At 44.9% G+C, this 14,931-nt stretch overlaps 2 protein-coding genes and 1 pseudogene across 2 annotated transcripts in view; 1 reads left to right on the top strand and 2 right to left on the bottom strand.

Moving 5' to 3' along the window:
* The window catches only part of LOC124709017 (odorant receptor Or2-like), a 57,369-nt gene extending 52,176 nt beyond the window's left edge, over positions 1-5,193 (bottom strand). Inside the window, exon 1 of the mRNA XM_047240668.1 lies at positions 5,113-5,193. Coding sequence (XP_047096624.1) covers positions 5,113-5,187 — 75 coding nt within the window. The 5' untranslated portion in view covers positions 5,188-5,193. The remainder of the gene's footprint in view (positions 1-5,112) is intronic.
* LOC124722909 lies at positions 878-995 on the top strand (annotated as a pseudogene).
* A 1,306-nt stretch (positions 5,194-6,499) lies between the features above and the next one.
* LOC124766109 lies at positions 6,500-14,613 on the bottom strand. Its single transcript, XM_047249142.1, has 3 exons — positions 14,595-14,613; positions 12,803-13,631; positions 6,500-6,512 (listed from the first exon to the last, which is right to left on the bottom strand). The coding sequence occupies exons 1-3, from the start codon at positions 14,611-14,613 to the stop codon at positions 6,500-6,502; spliced, it is 861 nt and encodes a 286-aa protein (XP_047105098.1).
* Between the last annotated feature and the right edge of the window lie 318 nt (positions 14,614-14,931).

The following is a 14,931-nucleotide window of genomic DNA, read 5'->3' as shown; positions in this document are numbered from 1 at the left end:
TATTTTTATCTTTGTCGTAGGATTAGTGTACTATCGGCTCAAGAGGAAGGTAGCCCAATACCGCCCCTTCCAACCCTTAACCTAAGGGTCCAGACAAAATCACTGAACAGTTGTGAGGCACTGCAGCAGAACACAGATTAATGTTTATGGACAAAGATTAGACTGAGGGTAGAAGTGATTGCTAAAAACAGTCACCTTCTTCTACCCAGCAACGCCCTACATCCCCGACCACGTCCCCCGCTACGGTCATCCTATTACATACGCAAATGATTTTCCATAATTTTGAAAATTAGAGTTTTCCAAGAAAAGTCTTTCATTCTGCAGTTTAGTTACGTCTAAAACTGGTGATAATGTGAGGGAGGTGGGGGGGGGGGGGTGCAACGGACGGCAAGGGGTTGGCGAGGGCGGAGGTACTAGCTAATATCTGATTGCACTCAGGGGTAGTGGTCTAAGAAAGGTTGGGGCCTACTGAGCTAGAGCGGCGCCGCACAGCTAGCACTAGCTCTTCCGTCGAACGGAGACAACAACAGCTGACTAGCCAGAGAAGGCACTGCTAGCCAGGACCCTCTTAGACAAGAAGCCTGCGGACGGGAGATTCAGACACTCCTCTCTCAGGCGACTGGTCCGCCTCCTAGCGAGGCGCTGCGGTCTCGAGCACCGCTGCAGATCTTTGCCTATTGATAGCGGACCGGCTCAAGAACTAAAGACAACAGCGAGGGTTACAGTAAGTGATAATGTGGCGACCAATGCTCAAACGAAACATATTGTTCCGCTAATTTATATGATGGTGTTGGCTTTTGCCTAGATCGTAATAAATTGTATTATAATTACACTAGTATTACAACTTATTAATTTACATGCCCTAGACATCAATGTGGCCAACGGCCTTGCCGCAGTGGTAATACCGGTTCCCGTCAGATCACCGAAGTTAAGCACTGTCGGGCTGGGCTAGCACTTGGATGGGTGACCACCCTGTCTGCGTAGCGGTGTTGGCGAGCGGGAAGCACTCAGCCCTTGTGAGGCAAACTGAGGAGCTACTTGATTGAGAAGTAGCGGTTCTGGTCTCGTAAACTGACATATGACCGGGAGAGCAGTGTGCTGGCCACATGCCCCTCCATATCCTCATCCACTGACGCCTGTGGGCTGAGAATGACACGGCGGCCAGTCGGTCCGTTGGGCCCTCCAAAGCCTGGTCGGGTGGAGTTTGGTTTTAGACATCAACGAGAGGCTAAATCCGATTTTCCTATGTTCTTTTCCCAAGTGTGCCGTGCTGTTAAAACTACGAATGCCAATATCATAACGAGGGTGCAGATTTTAATGGCAAGTAATATATTTTTTTCTATAACTTTAAGTGGAATTGTACAACAAATTATGCACGAATACAGGTATTGTAGTGTAGTAAAACGTATTTTAATTGTGCATAAATCTTTTTTAGTGATAGGTCACACATTTCGGCAAACTTTTGGCGAAAATCCATATTTTTGTCATATCTTTAACACTTATCTTTTAACACTGACGTAATATTACAGTGCTTACGTGAATGGAAATGTGCGACGGATGTAATATTACGTCACGCCAGTTAAGAAGATTTTCCGTGGTGTCAAATGTATGTTTAAACTCCCACAAACGCCTGTCATTTCTGTAGGATTCGTAGTTTTTGCTGGATCTTAGTAGTGGTATCAACAGAAAAATTCGTCCTTTTGTGAAAATTTTGCTATCGCCTCTTGTTTCGTAGGCTTTAGCTGACGTTCAAGTTCTGTTTTGTGTGATTTTGTGTTGATTTTGTGACCAAAACGTGCTGTGAAGAGGAGAAACGTTTGGAGCTAATGATTTACGAAGTCGTTTCTGAGTCTGCGGATGATGGAAACAAAATATTTGGTGACGATTGGGATCGCACGTTTACCGTCATATTTTTGCAGATTTTGTTTTCCTGCAGGTAAATCAGGTATTCAGTCTAAGTATATGGTTCCAGTGACTATAATGTTCAATTTGTACTCCACTATGGTCTTGTGTTTTGTCTGATTCTTTAGATTTAAATGGGCTGTAAAAGCAATTTAAACAGGAAAGGTCACTTGTTTTCTTACCTAGTTATGTATTTGAATATCAGAATTCATTTTCAATTTCTTCTGGGATGGTTACTATTAAACTGAAATTTAATCTGTGGATGCAGATTTGACTCAAGCACGCCAAAATATGCATATTTAAAGTATAAAGTCCAATGAACCTAAAACTATTTTGAAATTGCAACTGAATGTTTGTAGATGCGAGTTATAACTTAAAAAAAAGAACACATATTTTAGCCAGTCCATGGCGGTGTGGCACACGCAGTGACATATCGGACAGGACTTTTGTTTCGTGCTATCGAATATTTGATTATTATTAGATAAGAGATGTTCGAAATTTCCATACGACGTCCTCAAAGTACTTAATATAAGTGAAGTCCTGGAATTTTAGTTAAATGAATGTTTCTTGGTAACAAACATGTACTCTCCAAACATTTTTTTTATTTTTTATTTTTGTTTTTCGTCACGATTTTTATTCATAAACAATAATACAACAACATTGGCGACTGATCTGGTTTTTAGGAAAACTGCAGTTCTGCAACAATTACTTGCAGAAAGCTCCTGAATTAAAACTTGAAGAAGTAAACACTTCAGGAAGTGCTTACAGAAGTTAATTCCTAGTAAACGCATGCCTTTGGTAATACTTCGCGTCTACGGGCAGCTTGGCGTTGGAAGCGCTCGGAGATAATTGAATATCTTTCAAGTAGCGGCGATTTTTCCCTGCATCTGGCGGAACTAGCGAAATCGTCGAGTTATCGTGGCCAATCAGTACAAGACCAGCACCGTAAGTGCTAAAGATACAAAAATAAACACATGAAAATGTTGCTCACATACAATGTTTCAGGTGAGACTGTTACAAATATACACAACAATTACTGCTAAAAGTTTATTTACCAGGCCTGTACTAGACAAGCAGTGTAACACACTAGTCGGTTCGCTGACTAAGGCATCGTTGTATGGGGTCAACAAAACTCTCTAGAAGCCAACGAAGGCGGCTTCCGACGCAATAAAAATTGCACACCTGGTCACACTATTCAGTATGAATACAAACTCAGTGTGGTTCAATATATCGAAAGGAAAGTGCTCCAACAGATGAAGAAACGAGGTTTTGTTCGTGAACTTAAAGAGAAGTTCTTCTGCACTGCCGGGGAAACATATAAATTATGTAATGTTTGTGAAGAAAAGCACTTGACTGCGGAACAACACTATAATGCCGCGAAACGCAGCAGCTATGTGAAGAGAAGTGCTGAAAATGACAGCAGACAAACTCTGTTATCTGAACAGACAACCGTGCAATTATTCTTCACGGGCTTGTGTGAGATGATGGTGCGTTGCAACATCCCATTGAAGAAGCTGAAGAATCCACGCTTCAGGGAATTCTTGGAGAAGCACACAACACATCCATTTCCAGATGAATCAAAACTGAGAAAGTTTTATTTATCCCTGTGCTGCAAGGACGTGCTCATCACTAAACGAATTAATGTTGGTGACCAAAATGCCTGTCCGTGGATGAAACAACTGAAGTGGGTAGGCTACACGTTGCAAATGTTCTAAAAGTTGACTGGTCTGTAGAAATGTTCCTCCTAACGTGTGAAGCTATCAAGGCGTAAATAACTCAGTAATTGCCATTTTGTTTGACAGGTCTATGAAGCTACTGTGGTTCAAATGGTTCAAATGGCTCTGAGCACTATGGGACTCAACATCTGTGGTCATAAGTCCCCTAGAACTTAGAACTACTTAAACCTAACTAACCTAAGGACATAACACACATCCATGCCCGAGGCAGGATTCGAACTCGCGACCGTAGCAGCAGCGCTGTTATGGACTGAAGCGCCTAGAGTTGCTCGGCCACAGCGGCGAACCTTACCTTGCACATGCGTTGCGTAGAGTTGCAGAACAAATGCGATCAAATTACCCTGGAATGGACAGATTAATTTCCTGTGGCAAGAAAATCTGTTCTTACACGATGGGGTTCTTGGCTTAATGCTGCTGAGTACTACAACGACACAAAGAAAAGACCGTCTTATCTGACCATGACAGTGATGAATCAAGTGCTACCAAATCTGTAAAAGAGGTCTTTACAGATACCTTATCCGGAAACTTGGCATACATCAACCACCAACTTTTTAGTGGTATCAAAAGACATCAGTCGATTGGAAACTGCTGGTAATCAACTGTGTGACGCCCTGGATATTGTGCAATATGTGCAGACTGAGTTGAGTCGAACTCGTGGTCTAGTGGCTGACAAAGTAAGCAACAAATTGCAAAGTGTTCTCCAGCGGGATCCTGGATATTCCGCAATGTGCAATAATAGTGACACTCTATCTGAGAATGCCACAACACTCGAAAACAATGAACCAAAGCTGGCCTATAGTGACTCGTCGTCTTCAAATACTTTAGGTAACGTCCTGTGATGTGGAAAGGAGATTTTAAAGTATAAAACTATAATCAGCGACAACTATAGACTTTTTAAAATCGAAAAACTGAATGTGCACCTTGTGATTCATTGCAGCTCTGCAGAAACTGAAGATTGACAGGACGTGTTAATTAATTTTTAATACTTTATACAAAAGGTGTGCAATACTAAAAACATGTTTTTTTTTGTTTGGGTCTGTGTTATTGTTTTCACTGTACTTCCAAACTTTTCGGATACATCAGTCATTTTAAAAAGAAGCGCTAGTTAATTCCAAAACTGCAAAAAGTAAGTACTATACTCACACAGTGTGCAGAAGTGAATTTTGTATTGTTTGCTATCTAAAAAATTAACAAGAATGTTTTAAATAAACTTACGTATTTTTTTAAGATCATATTTATACAAGTCTTAGGTCATAAACGCCTGCATATTTCGCAAATTTTTAGGTCATTTAAATGTGGGCCCTAATCACAACTGCTTTAGTGAAACGTATTCCCTTCGCTGCTATGAGTGCTAATGTCCATCTGAGTTTCTTCGCAGCGTCACAGTGACTGCAGAGACTAGTAAGTCTGGCGACAGTACTCAGCGCTGTTTTGCTAAGACAGTTCAGTATCTCACACGCAGCTTTGTACTCACAAATGTTATCTGGTACAGCGTGACACACACTGCTACCACGCTGCACAGGAATTGCGTCAACGACACGGGGCTCATCACGCTGTCCAAGAACTCCAGGTACCTGGAATCCAGAAACAGAGAGACGGCAATGAGACATCGTCAGTGTCGAGGATAACAATGTTCCACGAACTGTGGAAGGGGTTCTTATTCTTAGCCTTATACCGCAGGTTACAGTAAATGATGACTGATTTTGCTCGATTGATGACCTTGGAAGGTATCTGAATATGGTGACCATCGCCTGAATTCTGTGATCTATCATTGGACTAAAGAACTTCTTCATGAACGGAAAGTACTGAAGCAGGCGTTGTGGTCCTGCAGTCACTTGCGTGGTAGACCCAATTTCAAAGTTTGCAGAAGGAAGGTATATAGTAAACGCTTTTATATGAGCTGCAGAGAAAAGTTAACGTCACAGGAACGTCGAAGGCAGGACTCAGCCGCCAGCCGTAGCAAGTCGGAAATGTAAGGACTGCTGTTAAAATTACCAGCTATGCTAACCAGAGGATGTGTACCCATTGGTTTCTGATACCAGTACACCAGGTGCTGCGCCCGTGTGACGATGGCGAATGCAATCTGGCAACGTTCGTTCTGTTCCGAGCCTCCACACACGGATGCGTGTATGGTGATGCTGTAAATTTTCACTGTGAGGCAGGCAGTAGAATTCTGTTTTTGACGGGGTCGTTGCGTGGTTAAACTTTGAATTTTCGAGAGTGTAGGCCTTCGGATCAGAGCATCGGGAGCTACTGTTTTAGTCTGAAATTTTCGAGAGAGATGGACTGCGCGCAGAAAAGAGACTCTAGTGTATTGTAGCATTCTGTTCTCTAAAGGAGTAATTTGGACTTATTCATATTCGCTACCAGAGAACAAAAACTGAACTTTAGCTGCCATGTTACGAAAGTTATGCTCGCAAAGTATTTTAGAATCAGTTTGTGCAGTAGAAATGTGACATAATCCGAACAAACTTCTATTTGAAGACTTGCAACCAAATGCAATTAAAACATTTATTTGGCCAGCGTTTTTTGTACCTACAGGATTTGGGCGTTTTTTGAAAATGAATAAACTGCATTATTCGTTCAAGCTGTGGGCGCCGTGTCGCCTGCGCTTGGAAGCTGTGGATTATTATTTGCGAGGTACATCTTACTACACGAATCTACAGATAAGAAATGGGATAAATGGATGAGTGTGTGATGTAACCATACACCAGCGACGAACCATCACTGTTCAGTTAAGGATCAAGCACCGGTATGTCAGCCCAACAACATATAAGGTGAAAACATAGACGACGATTTGACAAAAGCGTAAACGAAAGAACGGAAAATATTTGCAACTGACAGCAGATTATTCCGTTTATTCATTGTACACTCCTGGAAATGGAAAAAAGAACACATTGACACCGGTGTGTCAGGCCCACCATACTTGCTCCGGACACTGCGAGAGGGCTGTACAAGCAATGATCACACGCACGGCACAGCGGACACACCAGGAACCGCGGTGTTGGCCGTCGAATGGCGCTGGCTGCGCAGCATTTGTGCACCGCCGCCGTCAGTGTCAGCCAGTTTGCCGTGGCATACGGAGCTCCATCGCAGTCTTTAACACTGGTAGCATGCCGCGACAGCGTGGACGTGAACCGTATGTGCAGCTGACGGACTTTGAGCGAGGGCGTATAGTGGGCATGCGGGAGGCCGGGTGGACGTACCGCCGAATTGCTCAACACGTGGGGCGTGAGGTCTCCACAGTACATCGATGTTGTCGCCAGTGGTCGGCGGAAGGTGCACGTGCCCGTCGACCTGGGACCGGACCGCAGCGACGCACGGATGCACGCCAAGACCGTAGGCTCCTACGCAGTGCCGTAGGGGACCGCACCGCCACTTCCCAGCAAATTAGGGACACTGTTGCTCCTGGGGTATCGGCGAGGACCATTCGCAACCGTCTCCATGAAGCTGGGCTACGGTCCCGCACACCGTTAGGCCGTCTTCCGCTCACGCCCCAACATCGTGCAGCCCGCCTCCAGTGGTGTCGCGACAGGCGTGAATGGAGGGACGAATGGAGACGTGTCGTCTTCAGCGATGAGAGTCGCTTCTGCCTTGGTGCCAATGATGGTCGTATGCGTGTTTGGCGCCGTGCAGGTGAGCGCCACAATCAGGACTGCATACGACCGAGGCACACAGGGCCAACACCCGGCATCATGGTGTGGGGAGCGATCTCCTACACTGGCCGTACACCACTGGTGATCGTCGAGGGGACACTGAATAGTGCACGGTACATCCAAACCGTCATCGAACCCATAGTTCTACCATTCCTAGACCGGCAAGGGAACTTGCTGTTCCAACAGGACAATGCACGTCCGCATGTATCCCGTGCCACCCAACGTGCTCTAGAAGGTGTAAGTCAACTACCCTGGCCAGCAAGATCTCCGGATCTGTCCCCCATTGAGCATGTTTGGGACTGGATGAAGCGTCGTCTCACACGGTCTGCCCGTCCAGCACGAACGCTGGTCCAACTGAGGCGCCAGGTGGAAATGGCATGGCAAGCCGTTCCACAGGACTACATCCAGCATCTCTACGATCGTCTCCATGGGAGAATAGCAGCCTGCATTGCTGCGAAAGGTGGATATACACTGTACTAGTGCCGACATTGTGCATGCTCTGTTGCCTGTGTCTATGTGCCTGTGGTTCTGTCAGTGTGGTCATGTGATGTATCTGACCCCAGGAATGTGTCAATAAAGTTTCCCCTTCCTGGGACAATGAATTCACGGTGTTCTTATTTCAATTTCCAGGAGTGTAGTTCATCAAACTGAATGGGCAATGAAGTCAAAATAAGGAAGTCTGAGAAAGAGGTTCAGACTGAGACCGAGAAAGAGACGCAAAATATTACTTATCTAGCTTATACTGGCAAAATGTCTGGGAAGATCGATGACTCCAACAGAAATATGGCATCGAGTGTATTTTACCCCCTTCACCTTAGATAATAGATATTCTTTGTAACAAACAACTTTATAGGGAGGGCATCTACAGCTCAGAGACATTACGAATAACAATAACAACACTCAACAATAACCATTCAAATCATAATTAAAAATTCAATTATGATAAGATGTTAGTAAAGCCTGGATAGCTGCATGAAGGTGCTTTATTTGCAACTATCGGTTTGTCGTCAGTAAAGATGACTTTTCAGGTTTATAATATTTATATTTCCATATTGTAGATGGACAGTTAAGGAGTCCCGGCTTTCGGGAAGTTATCCGCGTTAAACGTCAAACAAATGATGGGCTATCATGATAAAATTGAGCACATCCAAAAGATGCTTGCAAAAATGTACCAAACGTGACTGCTGAATGAGCCATGTTGGATAACACGACATAAGATACATTATTGAATCCTGTAAATACCGACCGAATAAAACCAATGAAGTAAAACTTAAAATCCCGTGTAATGCGCTTACTTCCGCCGTATTGCTAACGGGTCGATGTGGTGCAAGCAGCCCGTTGAGGCCAGCAGGAAACATCATATCATTCTTGACCTTTTAATCGCTGTAATTTTTATGATAATTTGAATGGTTGTTGAGTGTTGAGCGTTGTTATTGTTATTCATATTCTTTGTGATGTTGAAGACGATGTGCGTCTCCGAAAGCCGGGTGTGTGTATCGCGTTCGATGCAAATGTGCCATGTCTTACGCGGGGCAGACTTTCACAACAATCGAGGAGAGATGCAAGGAATTTCAGCGACACGTCCGACTAAGACATACCAGCAAATCAAAAGTCGCCGAGCATTGACTCGAATGTAATCATGAAATGAAATACAATGAGACAAGTATCGTGGTACAAATGTCCAATTTCTGGACAACATAATTAAGAAGTCTGTCGAAATAAAGATGTCAAAAAACCTAACAAATAAGGACCGAGGTGTCGGTCGAAATAACGCATGGGGTTCGGACTCGATTTATTAAAATCTCGCCGGCCATCACATCCGCCAGAGTTCGAGAACGCTGCCGGAATTTACGATTCACGGAATATCAGTGCGAGCTCTGAAAACTGAAAGAGAGTAGTGGGCATTGAGACTCGAACTCTGCTGTAAATAGCAGTGCGAGACCAACAACAGTTCGCAGTCTGGTTGGAGTCCAGGCAGCGAGTGCACTTGACAGTAAAACTCGCAGCACCTGAAGAAGGGGGTTCGGTCGGTCGTCGAAACACTGTGCAGCAAATGGAAACAGTAATTCGGCAGAACACCCGGGAGCACACCATTAATCTTTAATACATAGAAAATCTGACAGATCAGTTGAAGGATAGCAATGACCAAGTATTATGTAACTGTTGCCGTAGATACTACGAACATTTTTAATTGTGGTCTGGAAACTCAGAATCCATACATTTAAGCATTTAAATGATCTTTAAGACGCTAGGTCCGCTTCCGTAGTCCAATTGTCACCACGACAGACGCTCATGTGGGGGACCCGGGTTCGACTCCTGGAACTGTTATGGATTTTTCCTTGGTTAAAAGACTGGACCGAGGTGCACTCATCCTCGTGATGCCAACTAGGAGCTACCTGATTGGAAAGGTAGCGGCTCCGATGTCGGAACATGCCACACGATGGGAAGCTCATCACAGCACTTCTTAACCCTATTTCACCACTTCTTTTGACGCCCCTGCGATGGAGGTCAGAACGGCCAAGCTCAGAGTTTAAATCACGCGGTTTTCTTGTGAGTGGCCAAGGAAAATATGTCAGACACACTGTCGCTCAGAGCGGATACGAAGAGGCCTCAGGGCTGGCATAAAGAGCGTCAATGAAACCACCCCTTTCCTTGGAGCGTTGATTATCACATATTTCCCAGTATAAAATGACAGTTCGCATTGCAGTGAGTAACAGGGCGACGTTCTTGACAACCTTTGACGTTGCTGACTTCATCGAACGTTTCAATCCTTCACAAAGGACGTTGTGGGGCTGCATTCCCATTGAACGTGAACGCACCCTTGTGGATTGCAGCGCGGCCGGAATTTTTGCTCATGTGTTGAAGATGGAACCAGTAGGGACCGTTCAAAGCCAGTCGACGAAATTTGAAATTGATCCGAAGCAGTAAAAGGTGCTTATACTTTTTTCAGACCCATTTTAAAAATCATGCTGTTTAGTGACAACTTGTAAAGTAGTCCCAGTCAGTCATTTAAGTGCGCTACAGACTACTCAAGGTCAAACGCTACTGCAGCAACAGATAAGGGACACTCTTGCTGCAGTAGCGTTTGACAATGAGTAGTCTATAGTTCACTTAAATGACTGACTTAAGGATTGTGCAGTGCAACCACATAGAGGCTAATGTATGCTTGCATATTATTAGCCACGCAACAGCGATGGAGCCACTTTATGCGTGCATATTACGCTGTGTGTTAGCTCATTACTGTCACGTTTTGTTTGCTTAGTGTTGTAGTTCTCTAAGCTGCTCTGGGATGGTCTTTGGTCTCTCTGCGTTCTCTCGGCTCTTTTATCTCTCTCGACAGCAAATAAAAATCCTATTGATTTTTAAAATTCTCAGTGAAGATGGGCAGGTGCCACAGACGTTTAGCCGAACTGGCGGGTCTTAGAGGGCCGCTTTGAAGTTTTATCCGTGCGTGTGTGAATGTCGTATCCCCTGCGCCACTTCTGCCACAGGATCACACGAAACAGGAGGGCTGAAAAAGAATAAGCGCCCTTTGCAGTTACGGATCACGTTCAGATTTCGAGGAATGGTTTTGAACGGTCTCGACAAGAGAGCAAAAATGCGATCGCGCTGCACTTCAGAGTGATGCGATCACATTCGATGGGAGTGCAGCTCCATAATGTCGTTTGGGTAGAGTTCATACGTCCGACTACGTCAGCAGAGATAAATGTTGTCAAGAACGTCGCCATGTCGCTCACTGCATCGCCAACTGTCGTTTTCGACTGCGAAATTAGTGGTAATCAACTGTCCGAGGAAAGCAATGGGTTCATTGACGCCCTTACGCCAATCCCTGAGGCCTTTTCGTGGCCATTCTGAACGACGGTGTGTCTGAAATGCCGGCCGGGGTGGCCGAGCGGTTCTGGGCGCTACAGTCCAGAACAGCGAGACAGCTACGGTCGCAGGTTCGAATCCCGTCTCGGGCATGGATGTGTGCGATGTCCTTAGGTTAGTTAGGTTTAAGTAGTTCTAAGTTCTAGGGGACTGATGACCTCAGAAGTTGAGTCCCATAGTGCTCAGAGCCATTTGAACCATTTTGTGTCTGAAATGTTTCCCCCGGCTACTCACAAGAAAACAGTGGGATTTCAGCTCTAGGCTTCGCGGTTCTGAACTCTATCGATGATGCGTCAAAAGAAAGGTGAAATGTGGGTAAGAGAGGCTTTGACGACCTTCCCGTTGTGTGACATGTCCACGGTGGCGTCGAGCAGAAATGGCTCTGAGCACTATGGGACTTAACTGCTGTGGTCATCAGTCCCCTAGAACTTAGAACTACTTAAACCTAACTAACCTAAGGACATCACACACATCCATGCCCGAGACAGGATTCGAACCTGCCACCGTAGCGGTCGCGCGGTTCCAGACTGCAGCGCCTAGAACCGCTTGGCCACTCCGGCCGGCTTCGAGCAGAATTGTGGTGAAATTTTGTGCCAATGTGTCGTCATTAACCCACCTTACACGTGACGTGAACTTTTGAGCTCTGGCCTTTTTTGCAAGTGCTGATGCTTTGCTGCTCGAAGCGTGGTCGAGTTCGAGGGTGGCGTCTCGGGGCGCCACGCTTTTTCAGCATTACAGGACGGTTGCAAGCACTCTTGACCAAAGTTTCAAACTTATGCCTCGCAGTGGGAGACAGTTACAGAGTGTCGAAAAAGTGATCCTTTGATTCTATTGCACAGAGTAGATCAAAGATCTGTTTTCACGTTGTTTCGATATTTATCAATGTATAATACTAACAGAGGAGCACTGTGACGGAGTCACAGTGGCAACACTGTTTTTACAACTTTGAACATGGCTGACGTTTGCAGCAACCGCATACACAAATTTGAAAAATATGTAAAAATTTGCCAAACGGTTGCATAGGTTTTCTGTATACCTTCACCAGGTTTCGTCACCTGCAAACGTCAGCCATGTTCAAAGGTGTACGCTTCTTATCCGCCCATGTATCAAAGGCTATCTCAAAGTACAAAGACATCAGAAAGAAGATCCTAAACACAGGTAATTACCTTACCTTCTGATGAAGTCACTCTTAGAGGTGACGAAACCTGGTCAATGTATATAGAAAACCTATGTAACCAGTTGGCAGATTTTTACATATTTTTCAAAAAAACAAACAAACAAAGAAACACTGTTTTTGTGAGGAGACAAGGAAGTTGGAGGGAGACCTTTGCTCACATAAGGAGCTGTAAAGAGCTTAAATTAAATTCATTTAGTACACTATAAAAATATAGTGCGTATTGACAACTAACATTTTGGAGTCTATGAAAGGCTTCCAAAATATCTTTGTTTTCTAATATTTGTAGCGGTACTCTGCATTTGGAACTCTTCAGCTACTGAATGTACGAGATCACCACAAATTTTCATATTGTAAGGCTTATTAAGACTGTTAAGCTTAGGGCTCACTTAGTGACATATTAGAGTTAGGCTGTGTGCTTAGGAAAATTTACGTAATACATAAAATTAAACCGGTAAACTTGCCTTATTATTGCTTGATGGTGTTTCACACACTCGCACAATTCGATGTACATTCTGGTAGAATCATTGACGTTCTGCTCTTGATTTCGACTGAATCTGTTGAGATTGAATACAGTGCACGTGGACGGCTGAACCTGGTCTTCTGCTGACTCCTCCTGTCTCAGCTGTGTCAGCCGCATGTTGAGGATATTGAGCTGCCCCGTTACGTGGCTCATGATCGAGGCGAAGAACATATCCATGCCGAAGCTGGAGAAGTTCCAGTAGAAAACGGTGTGGCACTCCAGCAGGTAAATGAATGAATACCAGCCACGGTTTTCCTTGTGGAGGCCGGGGAGACTGACCAGCGGCATCGGGTCCTCCCTGCTGTCTGGTGGCACGGGCGAGACGAGCGGCAGCACGCACCACATCTGCCCCAGGACGCTCATGTACGTCAGGCAGCCAATCGTGAGCCGCTTGGTCTTCCGGCATACCTCCTGGAAGACTGCCATGAGAGTGTCATCCCTCTCGCAGTACGGCCGCTGTAGTGCTACGAGGTCGTTCAGGTCGCTCACCAGCCGGCTGTATGTGTCGCCGTGTTTGAAGCAGTGGACCATCTTGTAGACTCCGTTGAAGCAGCATACTGCAGTCACGACGGCGTAGGTGATCTCTGTCATGTCTCCCCACAGCAGCCAGATCCTGACGATGTCCAGCCCTATGATGGTGAGCAGGCTTCCACAGACTGAGGCGAAGTACAGCGGGAACACGCAAGGTCGCCAACCACTTCGGGAAACTGGTCGCCACACCCCGCCGAATCGCAGGATCTTCACATTGCGGCGTAAGACGTCGTCCCAGGCTGAAAAATATAAAGGCTGTACACTTCACAGAGCTAAAAAGATGTAACATACGACTTCTAAAGCAATACTTCAGAACTGTTAGATTTGGACAAAATAATATTAATAAACAAACAATAACACTTCAAAAAAATGGTTCAAATGGCTCTGAGCATTATGGGACTTAACTACTGAGGTCATCAGTCCCCTAGAACTTAGAACTACTTAAACCTACTAACCTAAGGACATCACACACATCCATGCCCGAGGCAGGATTCGAACCTGCGACCGTAGCAGTCACGCGGTTCCAAACTGACGCTCTTAGAACCGCACGGCCACACCGGCCGTCGTGTAACACTTCACTCCAGATGCTCTTTAGAGGATTTGGTAGGATATAACGACACTGCAAATCGTCAGAGAAATAGCGTGCTTTAAAAAATGCTATTCCTCTGACACTGGAATTTTATTCGAGGGCACAAGATCATATCAGGTTAAACTAACGGGGAAATCAAGGGTTTGACGATATGCACAGCGACAATTGTCATCTTTTCACTATTTACAAGACAGTATTACAGAATTATTTCCACAGTAAACTGAATATCACTAGATAAGAGATACTGATATCCTCTCGGAGAAATATTCTATAAAATTTCAGGACTACTCGTGAGTGACACCGTAGGGTAAGGAGTCAAGCCGCAAGTAGAACGTTTTATTCCATCAATGTAGCGTACTCTGATCACAGTTGAAAGTGCCATGACCATTAACGACAGGTGTGCACACTCGAGTCTCAGGCTGGGACACAGTCTTCATGTGTCAAAGAAGTTGCACACTATTTCAGAAAGGTGTCAAGGTGTACACTGCAACTCGAATGCACTACTTCTATAGGGATCGTGAAGATAAAATAATTTCAGTTTATGAGGGATGAGCAAACAGTAATTACTATGATGTGTAATACAATGAAAACCACAAACTATAATCACATTTACATTCTGGAACAGCCTGCATGGTTGGCTCTCCCCTTCCCCTTTCCACACATTCACGACCACCCGAGATGACTGCAGTTGGTGGCACATCCAGCACGGATATTAGATCTCCATTAAATCAGTCACCTCCTGTCTCACCCTTGCACCCTCCCACCTACCCCCAAGTTCAAGGTCAAGGGGCCTGACAGTAGATTAGTGGGACTCATGGTCCCTGTAACCAAAGACGACTTCCAATGTCCGTGCATGAGTTTGTGGCATCACAGTCCAAAGTTTGTTTATTATACACAATTGTATGCCTTATCGCGTACAGTGTTTTTTATTGCTGGCCGTAACGGCATCG

This window comes from Schistocerca piceifrons, chromosome 1 (assembly GCF_021461385.2).
Source record: "Schistocerca piceifrons isolate TAMUIC-IGC-003096 chromosome 1, iqSchPice1.1, whole genome shotgun sequence".
Taxonomy (NCBI): Eukaryota; Metazoa; Arthropoda; class Insecta; order Orthoptera; family Acrididae; genus Schistocerca; species Schistocerca piceifrons.
The sequence above is the reverse complement of the archived record's forward strand: the minus strand, read 5'-3'. Positions and strand labels throughout refer to the sequence as shown.